This window comes from Peromyscus eremicus, chromosome 4 (assembly GCF_949786415.1).
Source record: "Peromyscus eremicus chromosome 4, PerEre_H2_v1, whole genome shotgun sequence".
Taxonomy (NCBI): domain Eukaryota; kingdom Metazoa; phylum Chordata; class Mammalia; order Rodentia; family Cricetidae; genus Peromyscus; species Peromyscus eremicus.
In genome coordinates this window covers 87,409,830-87,434,333 of record NC_081419.1, presented here as the reverse complement: position 1 = coordinate 87,434,333, position 24,504 = coordinate 87,409,830, and the positions used below count along the sequence as shown (strand labels likewise).

At 39.8% G+C, this 24,504-nt stretch overlaps 1 protein-coding gene across 6 annotated transcripts in view; it reads right to left on the bottom strand.

The window, feature by feature from the left end:
• Nucleotides 1–24,504, bottom strand: part of Fmn1 (formin 1) — a 374,621-nt gene that overhangs the window by 241,276 nt on the left and 108,841 nt on the right. For all 6 annotated transcript variants that reach the window (XM_059261098.1, XM_059261099.1, XM_059261101.1 and 3 more), the window contains one exon: nucleotides 22,999–23,116. In XM_059261098.1, coding sequence (XP_059117081.1) covers nucleotides 22,999–23,116 — 118 coding nt within the window. The remainder of the gene's footprint in view (nucleotides 1–22,998; nucleotides 23,117–24,504) is intronic.

Below are 24,504 nucleotides of genomic sequence, written 5' to 3'. Positions count from 1 at the left end.
CTAGTTCCCAGGTTCAGTGAGAAACCCTATCTCAAGGAAATAAGGTTGAGAGGCATCTGGCAGGACACTTGCAATCATAATTAAGAGGCTTTGTCATTGATATAGAGATATCAAAATAATATATGCAGTGAGTATATGTGTGGAGCTCAGGGAGCAACTTGTAGAGTAGATTTTCCCCTTACAGGGTCCCAGGGATCGAACTCAGGTCCTCAGCTTGTTGGCAAGTGCCTTTACCCACCAAGCCATCTCATCAAATATTACTAGTTGTATTTATCAAGAACTTTAGTACACTTCACACATAATGTTGAAACTTGAGGCAAATACATTGATGGAAGATTAATGTACAGATTTCCACAGTATATTGAGTTACATACTACTAATGAGTCAATATGTTGACTTTATTTAATGTCATGTGTTGAACCTAAAAAATAGAATGTTTCATTAGGGAAGCATCTGCTACTCTTTTGTTAACTATTTGTGATGTGTCTGCCATTGTGCTTTCTAAATCTTTGTGTTTGCTCCCATAGATTACTGCCACTCTCTGTCAAGGTCCCAGAGGAAAACTTCCTATTCTTTTAGTGTGGGAAGTGAGTACTGAATAATAACCAGTCAGGTTCCCAAGAATAACTGACTCTAGCTTTGGCACAGTGTCCAGTACCCAGCCACATGTGGGGGCAAAAAGTAGGCATTTACATCACTCCCTCCCCAAGGCTCAGGGAACCTTGTGGAGAAGGGAGGGGGCTAAAAGAATATAAGAACTAAGGAAGGGGTACAGTGCTGTGTAATTATTTCCTCCCAGTTGAAAAACATTCCCTTCTGAAGGGAAGGCGTAAACTCATAAGACTCAAGAAGTAAAGGAAACTTACACATCTCAGAATGAATCATAAAAAGGCTGAGTAAGTTCCTGAAACTGAAAGGATTCACAAGGCCCCTCCACAGTGTTGTATAATGAACAAGCAATTTCTGAAGAGACTGTCTAATTCAGTGAGCTGTCTTCAGGTTTTGTAGGGAGCTCTAGAGATGGAGCTTTTGTGAGTTATTGACCAATGTGCTGTTTTTATGTTAGTTTTTATGTCAACTCGACACAAGATAGATACCTAAGGGGCATTTTCTTGATTAATGGTTGACACTGAAGGGGCTAGCCCACTATGGGTAGTTAAACCTCCACATAAAAAAAGATTGAGTTAAGTCATGGTGAGCAAACCAGTAAGTAGTATTCCAACCTTGAGTTCATGCCCTGACTGTCCTTCATGATGGAGATGGACTATAAGCTGTAAGCTCAAATACTTTCCTCCCCAAGTTGTTTTTGGTCATGGTGTTTAATCACACCAACATAAACCAAATTAAAACACTAAGACTGGGGTAGGCTTTGCACAATACAGCTGTTTGTGTCACCCATGCTCCTATAAGTAACCCAGACAAACTCAATGGTTTACTAAGAGTAAAATAAGAATATCTAGCCTCATAATCACCCACACTTCTCTATATTACATTAGAGCTTTGAAACAATGGAGTAAAAAAATGGAGATGAAAATTTTTCTAAAGAGATGAAACTAATATTTTTATAGTTGTTAAAAACATATATTGTGATAGCATTTGCATAGAGCTTGAAAGGCCCATGCTCTACAGCATCTAGGAATACATAAATAGGTAGATTGTGAATGACACTCCAGTGAGTTCTGCAAGGTGATGACCACATAAGAAATGTTGGAATCATTCACCATCTCTAGAGAAAGCAGCAAAGAAATCAGATACAGGGCTTAGCAAAAGGGGCTTCAAGACTAGCTTCATAAATCTCAGAAATATGAATAAAGATTTAGTAATATGAAGATATTATTCTACCTTTGTTTTATATCATTTTGATTCTCTTCCATATCAATAATGAAGTGTTCAAAATTAATATATGTAGTACATTTATATCTATTCTATATGGGACTAGATATAGCAGAATAGTCAATGAGAAACAGTTGAAACTAAAATAGAATGAAATTGCACAGTATTAGAAGATGACTATTAGTGTGGCATGGATCATCATGAGCTGACTAGATTCAAACTTTGGGAGAAGCTGCTTGCTTTTTCACTTGTACTTCTGATTCAATCCCTGAAAGCCCTTTATTTAAGGCTGACAAAATGAACCTCAGAAGAGAAAGCTGAAGGTCAGTCTCTGGAGAGGCAGGTGAAAATCAGCCAAATCTAACTGGAAGGAGAGTGGAATTTTCTCTTAAATCAGGCCAGGCAAGTACCCAGGAGGCTAGGCTACCTGCCCAGGTTTCTAAGGGAGACAAGACACTTGTGTCTCTCACATGGTGGAAAAGTACCCTAAATATAACATGTTGCAGCTGCTCCTTGGATTGTTGTCTATAGCTGTAAGGTTTAACTGACATCATTTCTACCACTCGGATTTTAAGAACTCTGTGTGTGTGTGTGTGTGTGTGTGTGTGTGTGTGTGTGTGTGTAACTTGGGCATGCTATTTTCAAGCCTACATCTTTCATTTATAACATCAAAGATGAGAAAACCTCTAAGACAATTGGAAAAGAAAATCAGCCAATGTGATAATTTAGTGTATAAAATGAAGTAGTGGTCTCTCTGCAGGAGGGTCCACCCATAAAGAATGTATAAATGCTCTGGCCCTCTCCTCCACTGCTATGCCCAAAGTTTTGCCAGACATGTAAAATAAAAACAGGTGATGTTCCGTTGCTCTCAGAATGTGGACTTACAGTAACAACAGATGAGGTTATGGAATATGTCACATACAATTAAACTAAATATATATTCATTGCTTATGTATGAAGTTCACAATTTGTCTAGCAACTCTAAGATTTCCAAGGCTTCTTGCTGGAAACTTCATGCAGCAGGCCAGCAATGTGTAGAGATACAGGACTATACATGCACACAGGTAGGAACTATCAACTAGATTCTTTTGGATAGCCAAAAATTACTGGTTCTACATATCTCACATGCCTTTTTGGAAGAATCTAGCTTGTGCTGTTCCTTGTGGTCACTTTTTAGGATTTTTTTTCCTCTTAGTAACAGGATCTTCTTAAGATAACTGACTTCCTCACGATTCATTCAGTGAGAAATTTCTAGTTTTTCAAGATAAACAAAACACTAAAACAAAGATAAAGCACATTCAAGTATGGATAGTCTCTACTTTCCCTTCTTGTACGGGTCTGAGAACACCATGAACAAGGGCATACAAAGAGAAAAAGCACTCACTGATTCTAATAAAATATAGTACAAAATAAAGTAACCTCAAAGGCTATAATGAGACACGTGGGAAACTCTGAAGTGCCCAGCTAACTAATTCTGATCTTGCTCAGCAATATTAACCTCAGAATCAGGAACATAAATGAGACAATCAGAGAACTGTGAAAGTCAAAACTTTTCCACCAGACAGCCTATTTTATCATCTCATAAAGCCTTTTGCCCCATGCTAATCTACTGTTTTTCATTAGAATAACCTACAGAAGTTGATCCTGGCTCATGCCTGGATCCCAACCCCAAAGACAGACATCTGAATCAAGGTGATTTTGATAAGGTAGACAAAATAGAGAACTACTGTATTGGTTTGTTTGTTTGCTTGCTTGCTTGCTTTGTTTTGTTTTATTCTCCAGTGTCAGGAGGCTACATTTGCATCTCAATTTTTTAAAAGATTTACTTATTGTATATACAGTGTTCTGCCTGCATGTATGCCTGCACACCAGAAGAAGGTGCCAGATTTCATTGTAGATGGTTGTGAGCCACCATGTGGTTGCTGGGAAATGAACTCAGGAACTCTGGAAGAGCTGCCAGTGCTCTCAACCTCTGAGGCATCTCTCCAGCTCTGCATCTCAATTTTTAAAGGTGTGCTCTACATATGACAACTCAAGCTCTGTTCCCTCCAACTCATGAAGCCACAGAGCAGACCTTGCATTTAACCAAGAGCTAATACAGTACAGTCCGGCTCTTTTTATCTTACTGCATGCAGTTTCCCTGAGATTCTAGCATTTATAAATAGTTACAGAGAAAAGCGCTTAAGTGTCTTCAAATTCTTCCACCTTACTACTGATACAACCATACCATAAAGACTTGTTTTACTAGCTTGAGAATAACACAATTGAAAAGGAATAAATGTACCATTGCAGTAAATGGCATTGGCAAATTAATGCTAGTCTGTAGTCTTATACTGTTGTGTAGCAGTTTCCTCTCAGATTAATTACATCCCATTTTAGAGGGAAACTTATTAAGACACAGGATGTCAGGCAGGAGGTGAAACATTCCAACCTGTAGGGGAGCTACTTTAAGCCCAAGAAGTCAACAATACAATGGCTTCAGGAAGTCCCTGAAACTGACCAGATTCACCAGGCCCTTCTCTTGCCAAGCATAAATAACCAGTAAAGACTGCTGAGAGATACTCTCACAAAAGGTAAGCCCCCTGGAAAAGGGAGAAACAAGCAGAGCTGCCTGGAAAAGGCCCAGAGCAGCTGAGCTACCTGGGAAGGGCACTCTCCAACCTGTTGAGCCGCCTGCAGGTTTTGGATTTCACTCCCCATTTCCAGCTTTCATGAGCTGTCACCCATGCTGGGGTGGGCTTTGGTGATTCAGCTGTATTTGAGTTATTTCTGTTTCTATAAGTAACCCCCAATCCATATTCCTTTCAGTAACATCAATAAAACATACTGGTTCACCAGGTTAGACTTTGGTGGTATCCACACTTTGGTGTGTCAGCAGTTCTATATCCGGGTAAGCAGACATTTGTCACGTCTCCCCAGAAACAGTGCCACAAAGCATATACAAAACAAAACCAGAGGATCACAGGATTTAAGATGTATTTTCTGAGGCTACTGAGGCCAGTCCTCCTCCCTCTAAATCCTTATAATAAAATTAAGATATGGATACTCTGTATTACTTGGAATCACATTTTATGGTCACACAAGGGGAAAAATACATATAGTTGTTGAGCTGGGGACAGGTCTCTTGACTGCCAACCTAGTGTATTTTCTAGCATACTTTAAAACCTCTTTATAGCTTTAAAATGGAACCAAATATTCAGAGTATAAGGAAAGGGGGAGAACTGGCTGTCGGAGGAGAGGTGGAAAGCATCTGAAGTAGCAGTTGCTGAGAGTGGAGTATACAGAGGTATACAGAGACAACGGCAGGCAGCATGGAGGACCCATATGTAATCAGAGAACACAGCATGGGAGGCCACACATAACCAGAGAACACAGACTTTCAGTGGCAGAACCTGGAGAGTTCCAGAACATACTTATAGCAGCTTTTGCAATTCAGATTAAAGGTAGGAAGAAGCAAGAATTAGAATCCTTCTAGAACTGTGGTTTCCTAGGTGTCTCTTCCTTAAAGAAATGAATACATTACTAAGAATGTAACATCATTGGCTGGAGAGATGGCTCAGCAGTTAAGGGTACTGGCTGTTCTTCCAGAGGTTCTGAGTTCAATTCCTACCAACCACATGGTGGCTCACAACCATCTATAATGAGATCTGGTGTCCTCTTCTGGCCTGTAGACATGCAGGCAGAACACTTATATACATAATAAATAAATCTTTTTTTTTAAAAGGAATCTAATATCACAGAATTCCAGAGAAGAAAGTGCTGACAGACAGGGAGAAGAACATGGAGTCAAGATCCCAAGGAAGAAAGTAGGTATGTGTTTGTGGAAAGCTGAGGAAGAACCCTGGAATGATGGAAAGTGGTGGGGAAACCTGGAATGTTATACCTTACCATTTTTTAAAGTCCACAAAGTAGACACACAGCTTTAGTTAACTAAAATGGAAGAAAATGCTTTTGGAATTGAGAAGTCAGGATGGAAAAAAAAAAGATTCCAAATGGCAATTAAGGGAAATTAGAGACTGAGGTTCTGGGATATCGATAGATGGGTATACCAAGAAAATATAGACTCTGATAGTCATAGAATACAGCCCTGCAAGGCTCCAAAGGACACAAAGATTATGTGACACTTTGTACATTGATGTCTGGTTCTTTACTGGGTTTTGGTTTTGCTCTTAAGGCCTCTCTTACAAGGAGCATGCAATAGATATATCCTTAACAGTTTAGTGGGTTGTTCCAGTCTGGGTGTAACTAAAAACCAAATGGATAATAACCAACACTTTCTTAGTATTCTATATTGCCAACCTATGTTTTCATGCTTTGCAAATGACATTTCCACAAATGTGGAACTAGAAGCCACCACTGATTCTAACATGCTTAGTATTTATGTTCCACAAAGAAAAAAGTGCTGCCAATTATGACTGCACATCCAAAATAGCAGATATAAACAATGTTTATCATACATTAAATAAAATTTACTAATAGCTCATAAGAATTTTATGTGCCTGTTAACATACCACTTCCGTATTAGGGGAAAAGAAATCAAGACACAGGAAGGTTAAATAGTTGCCTAAAGCCACAGAGGTAACATGCAGTAGAGCCAGGATTTGAACTCAGAAAGCTAACCTCTGAATGTATACAGAATACTATCTCAGCTCAGTTAGTACTGAGGAAGAGAAAATAAACATGGTATGAGAATCTGAGCTTTGTACTCAAAGAAGGAATGAGCACTGGAGAGTTTGTGGCTGATGTATCTGAATATTTGGGTAAGTCAGAGAGGCCTAGCATCCCACAAAATAGGTTAGACTAGGCCTGGTCCTCTGCAAACCTTCTTTCCCAGCTAGCCGTTTCCTGAAGCTCAGCCCTGGGCACCACTAGTTAGCCGCAGTTCATCTCTGCCAGCTGGAAAGCACTTCCATCTGGCCATTTTAAATCCATTACATCTTTAGGAATATATAGTCTTCTATTCTTCCAAGTATCATGTATTTCAGTTCATTAAGATAATACCCAGAGTCACAACTGCAGTTGTCCCTAACAGAGAAGCCAGCTAAAGGAGCATCCAGGCACCCAGCTACACAGCCTGAGGCTCTATATCTTCTACAGTTTTCATAATCAGTAAGCTGGAAGCCAGACTCATGAAGTTTATGCATTTCATTTACAGCTCACTGACTTAGTTGCTATGGTAACAGATGCCACAGAAATAGAAAGTCATGGTCATAGTTGACATTTCCCACTGACATAGGAACAAATGTTGAATTTTGCTGATCATCAAAGATATACTGGCAAAATACAGAATGGCAATATACCATTATTACGTCTCTCTTTTAAATCATAAAACCCAATGTCTAAAAAAAAATCAACAATTTCTAAGCCTTATTATCATAATTATCAGTGAGAGAATGGTAGTTACTTGTGGCTAGAGCTCTGCTAGTACAATCAGTAACATCTGTTGAAAATGTTGTATGAACCAGGCGCTGTGCTGATAAGCATTTATAGAGGAAGATACCATAGCATTCCATTCCATTGGACACTCAGGGAGATCAATTAAGAGAGAGAAATGGGTGCCATCTTTAGTAATTATCTCAAATTCTGAACAGGTGCATGGGGAGTTTGATAAGTCTTCCTTTGAAAGCACGCCCCCAAAGGAAATTTAGAATTCATTCAAAGATCCAGATGCAAGTATTCATTACAATGTTGTTACAATGACAAAATAGTTATCAACTTGGTATGATTAATAAAGTTTTACATTTTTATCCACCACTACTGCAATTCTGTTGTTAATATCAACTTGATATGTTTAGTAAAGTCAATTATTTAACTTCATCAAAATTCTAATACTCTGTAGTTATTAAAATAATTGATAAAAATGTTCCCTTCTGTTTATATGTATGTTTTCCACAATTAGTTTTAGTTATTGGTGGAATGAAAACTTATACGAAGAGTTTGGGTATCTTGGTGTGGCTTTGCTTCTGAACCAGTGCTGAGGAGTTGCTTCCACTCACACAGATCAGCGATTCAGAGATCTGAGCATTGTGACTAACGAAACTGATTCTGGACTGAGAAGGCCTGCTTCAGGTCTCAGCTCTGTCATCCCCATGCATGGGACCCAAGGGCTCAGTTTCTCCTCTGTTTCCTCATCTGTCCATGGGATGATTCTGATTCCCATCCCCAGGCTTTACGAGCCATAGGGTTGATATTTAGACAGTGCTGAGAGCGTTATCTGCACCTGGACATAAACAGTATGTCAACAGGCACACTTTCTCCCTCTTTGACATTATTTTATAACTGTATTCAGGATGCCTTGGTGTCTTCCTGCCTCACTGTAAGCTCTCACTAAACTTTACCTCAGTCTCTTCCTGGTCCAGTCCCTGGCTGGACCAGTCCTGATTCAACTTCTCCATCTACAATGACCATCTCACCTAGCCCAAAGTTTTAAACACTGACTTTTGCCTACACAGTGACTCCCCAATGTGTGACTGCTGCTCAGAAAGCCTCCTCCACTATTATCCACTCATAACTCCAAGTGCTAGCTCAACATTTGATACTGCATGACAAATTAGCATGCCAATTTTACCACACACACTTCATCTGCCCACTTCTTTCCTCCAGGCCATGGAAATTCCACATTTCCTTTGCTCTGGTCAAAAATGGACACTGATTCTTTTCCCTCACATTCAATCTATTGGGAAATTGTAATGGCTCTTCCTCCCAAATGAATACATAGAAATGTATCCATTACTATCACCATAGTCCAAGCCACCACCTCCTATGAAATTTAGTTCTTGTCTTGGCTTCTCATTACTGTCTTCTGATAATTAGTTTCCTTGTGACTGTAAGTCTACCTACCACTCAACCTCCTACCTTGTTTTCCAGTCAACACAGAAGCCATAGGGAGCCTTTTCTAAACAAAAGGACTATAATGTCTTACCTCTGTTCAAATATATCTGGTAACTCCCAGTTCACTTGACACAGAACCAAAACAAACACATTCTATGTGGGACTACAATGTTCAAACAAAGGCTCACTCCTTAATCTTCCTGCATCACAGAAGCCTTTGACAGTTGACAAAGTCTATGGACCCCTTCCCAGAATAATGGTGTTACGGTTATAAAGAAAAAAGACAATAAATTGCAGGAGAAATCAATTCAGTTTTTAAATGTTTTTAAGTTCAATATAACCTATGTGTTCCAGTATTAACACTTTAAATAGCAAGATCTAGTGGGAGGTCTAAGACAGTACAGATACTTTGTAGAAATGAGTCTGCCACATCCACCTGCTGTGGCACACAGAACTAACTCAATAAATGTCAACTTTAACCATATGTATTTTTATTCTTGAATGAGACCCAGTTATAGTAAACTACATTTATAGCAAGGTCATGAGTGCTTGTGGCATAACATTCTTTCAAGTGCAATGCAGAACTCTGTTCTTCAAATTCTTTCATGCACACAATACATTTTTAATTTTTTATATCCACAAAAAACCCACATATGTAAATTGGCATTTAAAACTATTTTAATTTTAATAGAGTCTCACTATGTAGCCTTAGATGGCATGAAATTTACAGTATAGAGCAGGCTGGCCTTGAACTCAGATCCACCTTCCTTGACTTCCAAGTGCTATAAAACTCCTGTATACTTAAACTGATATAAAAGGAAAGTTCTGAAGAGCTTACAGATCTTGATGACAATTGAACAAATATTTTACAATATCTAAGTTTCAGTCTGAGGTTATTCACATGCAACTTAACAGACCCTTGAATTCTACCCATGAACGCTTCGAAGTCCTCTTGATAAAGATTGTTGCTTTGTATTACTTCAGGGTACTTCTTCCTTGCAAACTGCTTAGCTGTTCCAGTGGTGGAAACTACACAGTAACCTAGAGCAGTGGTTCTTAACCTGTGGGTGGCGACCCCTTTAGAGTCACAGATCGGATATCCTGTATATCAGATATTTACATTATGATTCATAACAGCAGCAAAATTATAGATATGAAGTAGCAGCAAAAGTAATTTTATGGCTGGGGATCACCACAACATGAGGAACTGTATCAAAAGATTGCAGTATTAGGAAGGTTGAGAATCACGGGCCCAGAAGCTTCCCATCTCCCATTCCCTTTGCCTGTATCCCCCTTACCACCTCCTCTTTACCTGTTCTTCTGTCCAGCTACCCGCTCTAGCTACCCCAACTGTCTCTCTAAGAGAACGACTGGGAGCATCTCACTGCATTTCTTCCTGTTCTTCTGTTTTATGGGTCTACATCTGAAATCCACACGTAACTTTTATTAAAGAGGCTTGAAGCCCTTCACTGACTCTAGTTTAACTATTAAAAATGAACAAATAAGGTAAAACCCCAATTCTTTTCTTGCAAACCTCCCAGAGGCAACTCAAAGACTAGCAAGCCCTGTAGCACAGACACTGAATGGTTTTGTGGGTCCGCCACCGCAGGATGTGGTCTTTCACAGTGGAAATATCTACATCCTACTCTCTATAGTCTCATCCCTTCAAACACTCCAGGGATAATCTGGGCTTGGTGAGAGGGAAGAAGGGATAAGGAGTGGAGGAAATGACCCTGCATACTGACTGAGACCCTGTGTAGTTATGGGAACTCTGGACAGACTTGGGACTGAGGTTGGAGAAAGGGAGAAGGGAATTCTCTGAGCAGATTCACTCTAGAGAGCTGTCTGTGTCCTCTGTAACCTTAGGCTCCAGTTATAACCACTGTAAACCAGGCAGGAAGCCACAGTGAGAGCAGTTCAGCCATGCCCCGGGGGAAAGATAAACAATATTGACACTTCTGTAAAATGAGCTGGTTGCTTTGGCCTACAGCACTGACTCATGTATAGTTCATTCCTAGATGAGATCCACTAATAGTAGTCCATATTTTCAACAAGGTCTCAGGTGATATGGGAACAGTATTTTTCAGAGTGTAACCCAAAACAGTGTTCTCCAAACTGTTTTGTGCATGAACCTAGGGAATTTTCCTTCCAAAAAATAACATACTCCTTACACATAAGTAAATTGACACCTAAAACATTTTCAAGTTTAAACTGTTATAAAATTCAAGTTATGAAGAACTTATGAATACTGATATCTTAAAACAACTCTAGCACATTTAAATGTAGTTAATGGAATCTAATAAACATCTTGCCTTACAACACCCAGCACCATCTGTTTTTAAAAAAGTATGAACAAATTCTGCTTTAACATTCAGAACTTCTTTATGGATTCTTTTTATCTCTTAAAACATTTCAATTTCAGTTTTACCACAGAATTTATCCAATGAGACAGTTTTCTGACAGAATGACTTGCATTAATCATCTCCTCACAATTTCTATGGGATAAAAATGTAAAAAAAATTATTTAAAAAAACATTCATTTTCAAAAGAATGTTGGCTGTAGGTTTACTTCTGAGTAAGTTATTCATTTTATCGGAATGGGTAGGATGTGCTGTTAGGCAATTTAATAAACTCTGAACAAGTTTCCAGAAAGAAACTGTACTGTCAACTTGAACCTTCTGCAAAGCTGATTAACTCAAGAGAACTTCAATGACTGAGGAGAAGTTGAATTGTTGCAGGTTCAGAGACTAATTACAATTTATCTTAGGCTTAGGCTACCTTTAGCCCCCTAAATAGCCATTCCTTGCTCGCCTCTGTGTGTGACAGAACATCCTGTGACTGGCAGATATAAACCTTTTGCAATGTATTTTAAAAAATGCTACTTTCTACCAACCCAAAGACTAAGAAAACCATGGGACCACTCCCGAGGCCTATAGCAAAGGTTTCAACCCACCCACCTGATACTTCAACATTTTTTCAAAGTGCCTTGATTTATGACTTCCTTTTTTCCATTACCACAAAAAACTTTGTCAAACTATTAGCATGTTGGAACACAAAATATGGAATTTGGAGAAACTAAATCTGAGCCCCAGGCCATGGTCACCCATATTTGGCTCCAGAATAAACCTCTGAGGTAAGTGTTGTGTAGTTTTGTGTGTGGACAAAGGCATCTCAGATACCAAGAGGCAAGGGAGCACCTGGGAAGCAGGCTGCTCTAAGTTGTCTCCGCTGCACCGATAGAAAGGGCCTGCTATGTCCCTTGGTCTGAAGACTCTTCATGTCTTGATTACTCAAATGCTTGAGCATCTTACTAAAAAAGAGTCCCAAGACTATTCTTCACAGAAAACTGGAAGTCTGAATAGGGCTCAAGGAACACAATGTTAACAAGTGGTATGAAGCCTAAATAAAAGTTCAATAATCAAACAGCTGTCATGGGCAGTGTCTGATGGACAGGGGATTCAGGAAAGGTCATGAGAGTAGGGGATAGTCAGGGTCTCTGTTAAGAAAGCAAAGCTGATACTGAGAAAAGTGGGTAGAATCTGAAAGATGAAGTAAAGATAAATAATTGGCTGAGTCGGAAAGGTATCGGATAATGCAGTTGGCATTGTTTCCTTTAGCTCATCAAAGAGACCCCTGTGGAATGGCAGTGTGCTATCTTACTTGATTGTTGCAAATATAATAATTATTTGTTATTAAAAATAAGTTATTAAGAAAAATAATTCTTAGATAAATCGGTTTGGGACAACTTGCATTATATGAGCTCATTAAAGAAAAATGGCCAGGTGCTAAAGGTATGTTTCATCCAATAATTAAATAATTCATAAAAATAACATATATATAATATATGTGTGTACCTATTATATATACATATATAATATATTATATACATGTATATATATATATATATATATATATATATATATATATGAAACTTTTAAGTTTCACATTCTTCCAGGATGAGCAAAACAGTAAATGTTTTAAGTTCAAAGATCTAATTTATGCTTCCAATATCTGAAGCAATAGGTTTAATATGAAAAAAGAGGATGAGGCACCACCTAAAATAAAACAAAGAGCATCTACTGATTTGAATTATCTCAATTCCATCATTACACCGTATCACAAATAATGAAGACTTAGAATGTATCTGTCCACAAGACAATGGAAGTCACTGACTGCCCCTACTATCTGCCCTCTAGACAACACAAAGAACTCCAGGCAAGACTTCTTACTCAGACCACTCCTCTCCTTACGTCCCCTGCTACATTAACACTCTTCCTTAATATCTTAGAGGACTTAATACCATATATGGTTATGTTATTTCTCTGCCTAAAATTGCTCAGTGACTTCCCCAAATGTCTACAAGCCAGGCTTCAACTTTGGCATACTACATATATTCCTCCTCCTGTTCAAGACCCTTTATCCTACAAATCTATAGGCTTAATACCATTGCACACCATACTCTTTATCCCTATCTCTCAGGATGGCCCTAAACTTGGGATCCTCCTGCTTCAGCCTCTAGAATATCTGAGAGTATAAGGCCCAGTTTGCTTATGCTTTTGTGTATTTATTTATAACAACCACAAGGAACTGATGTGTGTGCGTTTACTCTTCCTCAGTTTCATCCCACTTACCCAGACTATCATTTTCCAAGTTTATTTGTGAGGCTTATTCTAATTTCCTCCATGAAGGATTGATGTCATCAAACACATGCCACATATCCTACCAGAGCAAATAGGATGTTGGATTAAGCTTTTTCGGATACATTACACATTTTTCCCACACTCCACTCTCCAAACTACCAACCTATACCTTGGCTAAAAATAAAACTAAAAACTAAAAATAAAATCATGGACTGTTTCAGAGTAAGAATCTAGCATTATTCATCATTATATTCCAAGCACTTATCACATTTACCTATGAATAGTACGTAGTGAATATTTGCTAAATGAATGGATATATTATTAAATACATTTGCAAATTTAATAACAGTACCAATGAAGTATATGCGTTAGTGTCACTAAATAGGAATGAGATACAATCTCGGACTCTGATATCTCAGCCATTTGCAAGTTCTAGGATTACATCATGAGATAGAATGTGTTCTCACAAAGTCAAGGAAAATCCCCTAGGAGTCACCCTAGCCATGCCACAAAGCTCAGCACACAAAGGCAGCTCTTTATCTGAATTCACCCCTAGTTATCTTGAATACTGGTAAACTGAAGGAGTCCTAATGCTAAGGGAAAAAAAAGAGAGAGAGCACAGAAGACAGATTTGAAAATCATTCATTTATTTCTATTTTAACAAATTTAGTATACTTCCTTGGCCTTTGTATCACTTAATATACAGAAATATCCTAACATTTTCCTTTGTCTTGAAGTCACAAGAATATTTTCAGTGAAGATTTCTCATTACTTAAGATGCCAGATTTCCAGAGGAGGGATATATATAATGCACATGATCAATGCGTTTATTATACATGTTCATCTTCACATGTATGAAATGTCATAATTAAATCCTTATTGTAAATAATAAATATATGCTAATTGTATTGGTTACTTTTCTGTTGATGTGGTAAAATACCACCTTCAGAAGCAACTGAAGGAGGAAAGAGTTTATTTTATCTTACAATTCCAGAGATATAGAGTCTGTAATGGTGCAAAAGGCAGAGCAGCAGCACGAAGGAGAAGCAGGGAGATCACATCTCAGCCCCACAGAGGAAGCAGAGAGAGATAAAGATAGAGAACCGAAAATGGCGGGCTCTAGACTGAAAGCCTGCCCACCCCCAGTGATGTTCTTCCACCACCCACCCCCAGCGATGTTCTTCCACCACCCACCCCCAGCGATGTTCTTCCACCACCCACCCCCAGCGATGTTCTTCCACCACCCACCCCCAGCGATGTTCTTCCACCACCCACCCCCAGCGATGTTCTTCCACCACCCACCCCCAGCGATGTTCTTCCACCACCCACCCCCAGCGATGTTCTTCCACCACCCACCCCCAGCGATGTTCTTCCACCACCCACCCCCAGCGATGTTCTTCCACCACCCACCCCCAGCGATGTTCTTCCACCACCCACCCCCAGCGATGTTCTTCCACCACCCACCCCCAGCGATGTTCTTCCACCACCCACCCCCAGCGATGTTCTTCCACCCACCCCCAGCGATGTTCTTCCACCACCCACCCCCAGCGATGTTCTTCCACCACCCACCCCCAGCGATGTTCTTCCACCACCCACCCCCGGCGATGTTCTTCCACCACCCACCCCCGGCGATGTTCTTCCACCCACCCCCAGCGATGTTCTTCCACCACCCACCCCCAGCGATGTTCTTCCACCACCCACCCCCGGCGATGTTCTTCCACCACCCACCCCCGGCGATGTTCTTCCACCACCCACCCCCAGCGATGTTCTTCCACCAGCAAAGCTTTACTTCCTAAAGGTTCTATCATCTCTTCAGAGTCACTGACTGGACACCAAGATTCCAAACATATGAGCCTATGGGGTTTTTTTAAACTACTACACTAGTGAAAATGAGAGAACGTTCAAATAAATAACTAGAAAATCATCAAATAAAACTCAGCATTACATCACAATTGCACGGCACTTAACTCTCCAGAAAGTAGAAATGGATCTTCATCAACAAATCAAAATATCAGTTGATGGTGGCACATGCCTTTAACCCCAGCACTTGGGAGGCAGAGGCAGGTGGATCTCTGTGAGTTCAAGACCAGCCTGGTCTACAGAGTGAGTTCTAGGACAGCCAGGGCTACACAGAGAGACACTGTCAGGAAAAGAAAAACACTAAAAAACAAAAATAAAAATGTCAATCACCAACCAGACTGAAGAATATCACAAGTCATTTTAATAAGTATCTCCCTGGTGCAGTAAATTCAAACACTAAAAGGAAGCCGTTGAAATCAAGAATGACATCCAGATGGCCACTATTTGCTGTTTTCAGCTTTATTTTTCAACTTCCAGAAAGCAGGGAGGACTTGGGGACAACTGTGATTTATTCTCTAACGTAAACAACCCAATTAAAAATGCACAGAGGACTTGAACAGAAATTGCCACCAACAAAAATATGCATATGTCAGTAGGCCCTCAAAAAAGCATTCAGCATCACACAATTGGAGAATGCAATCTAGAGCACAAGAGATACCATTCCATAGTCATTAGAATGGCTACTCTAAAAAACTATGCTTGCAGCATGTGAAGAAATAGAAGTTCGTGAAGTATTGTTGGCAATGAAAAATGATATAGCTATTATTATTTTTTACATATTGAAGCCAGGTATGGTAACACTCCTTCAAGCTCAGCAGTTGGGAGGGAGAGATGTACAAATCTCCAAGATGGAGGCCAGCCTAGACTGTCTACATAGAGAGTTCCAGGCCAGCTAGGGTATACATTGAGACCCTGCCTGAAAAGAAAAGAAAAAAGAAAAAGACTAGAAATTCCTCAAAAAAAGTAATCTGTCAATATGACTTCTAGACACTCTCTCTCTCTCTCTCTCACACACACACACACACACACAACACACACAACACACACACACACACACACACACACAGTGGGAAGAGGGAGGGAAGGAGAGAGGGAGGAAAAGAGGGAGGAACACACACACTAAAGGACTGAAAGCAGACTCAGGAAGTGGGGTTTTATACAATCAAATAGATGCATTACTGAAATAAACAGGATAGGAGCAACACACACACACACACACACACACACACACACACACACACACACAGAGTTAGTTTTTTAGGATCTACTGAATGATTCCAAAGGACAGTGTCTTAGATTTGAGGGAAGGGACCTCATAATGCTGTGTCTTCCCATTCAGAAGCATGAGCTGTCTCTCCAGCTATTCAGGACATAGTTTATGTGCTTTTGTAAGCTTGTACAGTTTTTCTTGTTGCAGCTTTTACACACTTAAGTGTATTTCTTGATGTCTAGTTATGAATGGAATTTTACCCAGCGCACATACGCACGCACGCACATGTGTGTGTGTGTGTGTGTGTGTGTGTGTGTCTGTCTGTCTGTCTGTCTGTCTGTCTGTCTGTCGTCTGTGTGTGTTTGCTTCTTTTGTACTACCAGGACTTGACTTTAGGGTGGTATGCATACTGGATAAGTACTCTGTCACTACATGTACCCCCAGCCTTCTTACTACTTTCTAATTGATTTGCTTTTCATGTATACGTATGCAGCCTAAACTGCAAGAAGAACCAAAATCCTACAGAGACTTGGCTACAAAGCTGCAACAAGAGGTAACGTGAGGTAAAGACACAGCAATGTGGAAGCTAAGGCTGTAATATATACAAAGGGGACCTGCGTCTGACCACCAATGCCCACTTCTGGAAGAAACAGAATTGACATCTCAAGTTATCCCTCTGACCTCCGCGTGGGGTGATGCACCCTTGAATAGTAGGCAAATACCTACACAGATGTATAAACAAACAAAAAACCCACATTTTAAAAAAATGCATTGAATGTGGTAAATGGGTCAGCACTGAGATTGGGGGAGTAATTCTCCCTCCACAGCTCCAAGCATCACAGCAAGTAGAAGTTTTAGTTCTTTCACTTCACCTCCAGCTTCCCAGTCTCCCCGTCTGCATGGACCCCCAAAATGCAAGGCTGTCCTGGTCTCTCGTCTATATAGCTCCCAATCTATGTGCTATCAAAATTACTTCATGCTAGTGACTGGCAGAGCTACACAAATGCCCATAGAACACATGAGCAAACTCATCTCCTAGGCAGTTTAAGAGGACCCAGGGCAATTCTTCTAGATACGTGACTTTAAAGCAATATCCACCCATAGCTAACACACTCTGTTAGCCATGAATGGGGAAATTAAAACTCAAGTTATAGTGAGCCAATAAAATATTCCAAGATATTTTTAGCTCTCCCTGGCTGATGAAGCAGACATGTCTGACTCACCAGGAAGAGTTCCCTCACTTCATAAAGATACAAAGGCAAATGAGAAACAAAGCAGAGGGTGGGCAGATACTCAGGTGAGGGTTGGGCTGACCTACAAGTCTCTCAAAAAGGAACATTTCCAAGCTGTTCTGAGCTGCTCCAAGCTTCTGGAAGTTTAAGTCCCAGGAGACACACCCATGCTGACAGCTTGCTCCTGAGAACTTCAATACCCTGTGCTGAGTTCTCTTTTCCACAAAAGCCATAGTTACCCTTACACTCAGAGGACAGTATTTACGGCATTCCCAAGTCTAGCTTGGAAGAGTTACCAGTAGAGAGCAAGGTTTCCTAGATGTGCATAGGAAGAGAAACCAAATGTCCACATTTCATATCAGAAGATATGAGTGCTTCTGTCCCCTTCCCCTTTCCATGAGCAATTAAGAGATTGACAATTCAACAAGTGTTTGTGTTTTCCAAGCACTTTACTAACTTGTAAAGTTACTAACACATTTTAAATTCCACAGGCTTTCACCTTATTTTCTCTCAAGATTTTTAGGCAGACCATAATAAAATATTGAGTAATGTTACCAATTATGAAACAGAGTAGGAGATGGGCGGAAGGGAGTAAGTGTCAAGGACAGAAACCCCTCATCTGAATCTGGAAGCACGCACACGTGGCTGGGTATTTGAATCTGGGGGTGTACACATAAGGCTAGGCATCAGACATACCATACAATGCTGAGGGCAGCATGTTTTTCACTAGCCTTTAGCTATCACCACATTTTTTTTAATTAAATTTTCTGAGAGTTATTTAATTTTTATATTATGTATACGAGTGTTTTGTCTGTGTGTATGTTTGTGAAGTATGTGCACTCAGTGCCCTCAGAAGCCAAAAGAAGGTGCTGGATCCCCTAGAACTGGAGTTACACATTTTTAGCTACCAGGTGGGTGACAGGAATCAACCTGGTCCTCTGAAAGAGCAGTTACATGCTTTACCTGCTGAGCCATCCCTCAAGCCCCACCGCTATGCTTTAAAGGAGTCTCAAACATTTAGAGTCACTAAACAAAGACTCAGAAAAGGCTCCTCTGTATTCACTGAGTCCAAGTGGGACCCTAACTGGGACAAACTCCGGACTTGGGAAGAAAATCCACAAAAGCCACGAAGCTTAAGTCATTAGACTGTTAGAATCATTCTGGAAAGAGGGCACTAATCTAAGAAGCAAATTCAAACAATGCATTTATTTTTAAATAATGTGTCTGCAGATATATCGAGGTAAAAACAAAACACATATATAAGGACATATAAATACGTTTATACATAAGCAGATATTATTTTTAATTTTTCCAAAAATCATAAAGCACTCCGAATAAAGAGTTTTCTATAATATGTGCAAGGATTTTTATTCTCACCTCACACTAACTTACAAGGCAATGTAATCCCAAGAAAAAGTTACCCAAAAGGACCCCTCTGTGAAGAGTTTCAGAAGAATAGATATATCAGAAAACCAAAAATAGTTTTTGAAGTATACAGGAGAACTGGAGGTGCCACTGTGAGGTGTGCTATGGCACCACAGAGCTGAAGATGCCAATGAAATATGCAGACACAGCCAAGGGAAGTCCAAAGCAAGCATGACCTTAGTTCAGAGAGAGGACAGTTATTCCAAAACCCTGCTGTGAGATCAATTCACAATTCATGAAAGAAACAGTCTTAGATCTCTAACTCAGATTGTGCTCCAAATTAAATTCTGTTGTGAAATGGAAGGAGAGAGAAAAGCAGGAAAGTCACTTCAGGAACCGCAGGCAGTGTACCTGCCCAGGGCATAATTCACTTGCCTCTCGAGATCTGCTGTCACTTTTCTTTACGATCCGTCTGTTAAGTGGCTCCAGATGACCTGGCTTCTCTTTGATTTTTGTCAGTGTGCAAGAAGACAGAGTAACCCACTTAAAAACAACAACAACAACAAAAAATCCAAAACCAAACAAACAAAAAACCCATAAGACTAACCATAGCTTGTATCAATAGTATTGGGAAAAAGAATGGCAATTCTAAGAGGAATATGGATTTGTTGCACAGACTGTCCCAGCTCAAGTCAAGAAAAAAGAGGGTAAAACTCTGTTCACTCGAAGTGACTGTGAGACATTCAGAACACAATACAGGATCACACTGACAATAACAGCATAGGAAGGCACAGCACAAGACATGCTGGAGGTGGGGGGCGGGGCACAAAGCACTTCAGGCACACTATGAACTAACAGAGTTCCCAATTCAACCCCTCTGTAGAGGCCAACTCCAGCCCCTGCGGAAGTCCACTAAGTGACAGCTCTCAACTGGCACATCACCAAGGCTCCAAGGGCTCAGAGGCTGGAAGTAGCAATTCCTTTAATATGGGCACAGGACAACTGAGGCCAGTGGATGCTCCAGCAGAACCCAGAAGGTTTACACCCAAGAGAAGTGATTGCAGTGTCCAGAATTGCAGAGGATGCTGATGGCTGAGTAATAGCAGGAGAGAGCATGTTGGCAGTGGGCATGAACAACCACGGTGAAGTACCCTTTTAGACTAAAAAGACTCTAGAAACCACCATTAAGATAACAGATTCTTCTATATCAGCTCCTTTCCTTTTTAGCCTGAACAAAAATTAATTCATAGGACTAAGTGATTTCTTAAGCCTCTCAAAAGAATGCTGATTAGAAAAAAATCAATAAAGTGGCTGAGGGCATCACAGGGAAGAGTAGGGGGAACCCATGATGGAAAAGTTAGGCTTCATATGGAATGACCACCTATCTCAACAGCGCAGAATTCCAACACAACATGTGAAATAGAAATACTGAAATCTTACTCTCTTGTTTCTTTACATCAGCAACTAATAAAGTCTGGCAAAAATAAAGTACACTAAAGATGTAAAAGCTCAAGACTTCAGCTACCTTGAATTGCCTTCAATCAGACCTCTGTCTCTAAGCTCCCTAGAGACTGGCTACTTCAGTATGTTTCCCCAGGGAAAAGGAAGCCAATGGAGAGTCCATAAAATATGGTCAATTACACACCAAATTCTTCTGAGATTTCACTTTACTCAACAACAGAGCTTAAGATAGGCATGGTGTGTGTGTGTGTGTGTGTGTGTGTGTGTGTGTGTGTGTGTGTGAACTTTCTCAAAATTATCAGTGAGGTACAAAATGTGTGGGTTATCTTATTCTTCTATGGAAACCACATCTCCTAAAATACATCAGTACTAGAAGATTCCCAGGCAGCCAAGCGCCAGACACAGAAACAGAGTAGCGCCAAAGCACTACCACTGAGGGATTCCTGGGAGTGCATAGCCAGCCTGTTGTCATATTACTCCACCCAAACTATCATTATTACCTCTTTCATCTGCCCCCTTCTCCCCAGGTCATTTAAAGTCTTAATGGCTCTGGCAACACATGTCAGAGAGACCAGGAACCACTGCCAAGGTTAACTGGGATGAATGCTCCTGCAAGCTTACGGAAGTGAAAGACAAAGAATAAGACAATGCAAAGACTAAGGAGCAATTCAAAATCAGACTGGACCGGATTTGAGATGCACATATGACATTTCCTTCCTTTTTTACTCAGCAAATGCCCATCACAGCGAGGAAGGTTGACATGCTATACTAATTAGAACGAGACTAAAATCTCTAACTTAGGAATTAGGACTCATTGCATTCTTTGTTTTCTTAGTTAAGGCAAATTTCAGGTCATTTGATTGCTCACTCTGGACCATGATAAGCAAATAACTTGGTGGGTGGGTCAATATTGTGATCATAGATAGTATACAATTTGGGTGTGTGCCAGAAAACTGAAATGGCTGTACATATTTTCACTAAGGATAAAGTATTTTTCATCCTGTAAGAAAAGCAATGCAGAAAAATAACATGATATGAAGTAGTTACTGTCCCAGAAAAAAATCACAAGTTTGGGGTTGGTATGTGGAGGCCACAGACTCCCTCCAGTCTCCCTTGCCAATATATATATTCTCAACTACTAATACTTGATATTACAAAACAAATACAAAGACAAAACATAAAAAGCCTACTGAGCCAACTAAACTTTGAGTCATTTACAAAAACAAGTATTTTTCTATAATTATGTAAACAGCACTTAATATGCATGTTTATCAACAGCAAAAAAAAAAAAATAAGCCACATATAAAAGAAGAATAAAGGAAGCGCTTTCCTTCAGCTTCTGAAGATTCACTGCAGTGAACTGCTAACATGGGTAGAATGGGAACAGACGCAAATGTGAAGCACATGGAGGAAGTCAGGAAGTCATGAGATTTAGCAATGAAGATTCCCCTGTCCCATGAGGAAGACAGAAAATAGCAAATGCAAAGTCCTTGGGCTCACAGAACAGACTAAAGATTGTAAATGATTCTTTTCTACAGGAGAACTTTTCCCCCTGAATATTGACCAGGACTGAAATGGAAAACGGTGGCATTTTTGCAAAAGCCTGTCCAGCTGCATCATGGACTTCAGCTTTCTTTTTCTTCCTACCACATGACTTTAATTAAGTGAAAACTCACAGAGACCAGAGGTGACTGGTTTCTCAGAAAGCCGCTTCTAGCACCTGCCAATTTCTAGGTAATCCTCTAAATAAAATAAATGCAATGTCACCCTATTTTGAAGTGACAGTCCCTAGGTATGACAGATAAATCTCCAACTATCAGAAAGAAAGTAAAGAGGTTTCAATAAAAACCAACCCCTCCCCCTACCATACACACACACACACACACACACACACACCAAAAAAATTAAAATATATTCATGTCTAGTTCTACTTGATTTTTTTTTTAAATTTTCATGTGAACTTTTCATTTAAAGAGTGAAATATCTAGAGTCCTATTCCATTTGAATAGATTCAAGTTGAGTTACTGGGAAGTTGTCCAGAGAGTTAGATTGCTTTAAAATTGGACATGCGTTAAATGAAGCTTTGTCTAGCAAAAGTGAGCGAGTAACTGATATGGCATCTGTATGTTCAGTCCGCACAAGGTTCCTTTATCTGGGAAGCATTACTCAGAGACAAACAGCACATCAGATTACAGTCCTGGAGAATCACACTCGCCTCCTCTACTGATGCTGCCAGTTCACACAAACATTATATTTGCATTAGCCACCTGCTTCCAGAAGAATTTGTAATCTACCTGCTCCCTTTCGCTCCCCAAAGGCTCTCCTACTTGACACGTGTGCCCCCTTTCATTCACTCCACGGCAGTCACCTTTCAGCCCTAAGAGGTTCACTCGCAGTAAATGTGCAAAGTGGTGAGCTTTAATACCAGGGGCAAAAACAGAAGAAGCCTTCTGTGTTACAATGTGTAATGAAACCAGACCCCCAATTCTGAGAGTTCTCTGGACTTGCACTAAAAGCCATTGCAGGAAGAGGTTGGTTCCTGGGTGCCAGGTTCCTTTCACGTTACCTGCTTCAGTGTACTTCAGTCCCACTTTTTCTTCTGTGTCTTTTGTCTTTGGGGGTGGCCAGACAGCTTGGAGTCTGCCAGGAGTCCTGTCGTCCTGCTCTGTGGGGCTCTGGTCCGGCTGTGCAAAACAGGTACAGAATAATTTAAGTGGAGTGTGGCCAGAGCACATTGATTCTTGAAAACACACAACCTAACACTAATTCTAATATCGATTTAACACCCAGTGGCACGCTGCTCCCATTATTTGTAATTGAGCCATCTCAGTACAGTATGAACCTTTTTCCAGAAGGGTAAAGGATCAGTTGGGGTAAAAATTAAAGCAAATGAACAAAAATCAATCAATCAATCAAACAAACAAACGCAAAACCCTTAAGACTACCTAACATGCAACCCTTTATGTATTATTTTTATTATTCAGCTTTTTAAAGGGCGCCAATAATTTTTAAACTGCAGAAACAAAAACAAATACATTATCATCTGGCACATTTATAGGAATATTTACAAATGTACTCCAAACAAACTGCACTATTTACATTAAGGACTAAGTTTGCATTCTCCATGAACATTAGCAATAATTGAAGACACACTTCTCTAAGCATTCCACACTAATTTTAATTCTTTCCTATCACAAAATAAGAGAGCGATTCCATGTTCAAGTTTTGTTTGTTTGTTTTTTAAACAGAAGTTGTATTTTGCAACTATAATGCTATGGTGTGTTTAGATTTAACAACTTATGATAATTTTCTAGAGACTTCAATTTTTAATAGCTTAATTAAATATACAAGCAGACATGATAATCCTATACTGAATTGATGTTTAACAAGAAATTCTACCCATTGTTCCCATGAACTTTCAATGTCAAACATTCCCTGGTCATTATAAATTAACTTTCTTTGAATAATTACATCTTTTATTAGCTAGAGTATCTTGTGTTCTGATTTTATTTATTCTTTCCATAAGGGTGAGGGCTAGGTCCCTCTTTTTGTATATGGGGAGACAGATTATCAAGGTCACCTTGCCATAAATGGCGGAGTCAGGATTAAAAACCAGCTCTCATTTTAAATTTAGTACTCAGCCAAGAAACCACATAAACAACACAGAACATTTCAGTAACATCATAAATACATACTTTGCTAAATGGCACACTTTCAAAGGAGAGCCTTGTGTTCACAGGAGGATAATTGAATGGTGAGGAAATCCCTATAAATTTGGGCTATACTTGCACATCACATCACTTCCCCACGTTGCTAACGTTTTTATAAGCACAATGACCACTGATGTTTAAACTCAGGGTGTGCATTTTCCCTTCCTTCCCACACATCCTTACACAGATAACAATTACATTCAAGAAAAACAGAAGAAAGAGATGTACTTCTGTCCAACTTGGTACTGTTTTGCAAGATAAATGTAATATCATTACTATATTTTTTTTTTACCAAAGAAAGTAAAATACTAATAAAGACAGGTAACTAGGATTCATTTTAACAGGAAACCTGGAAAGAAAAA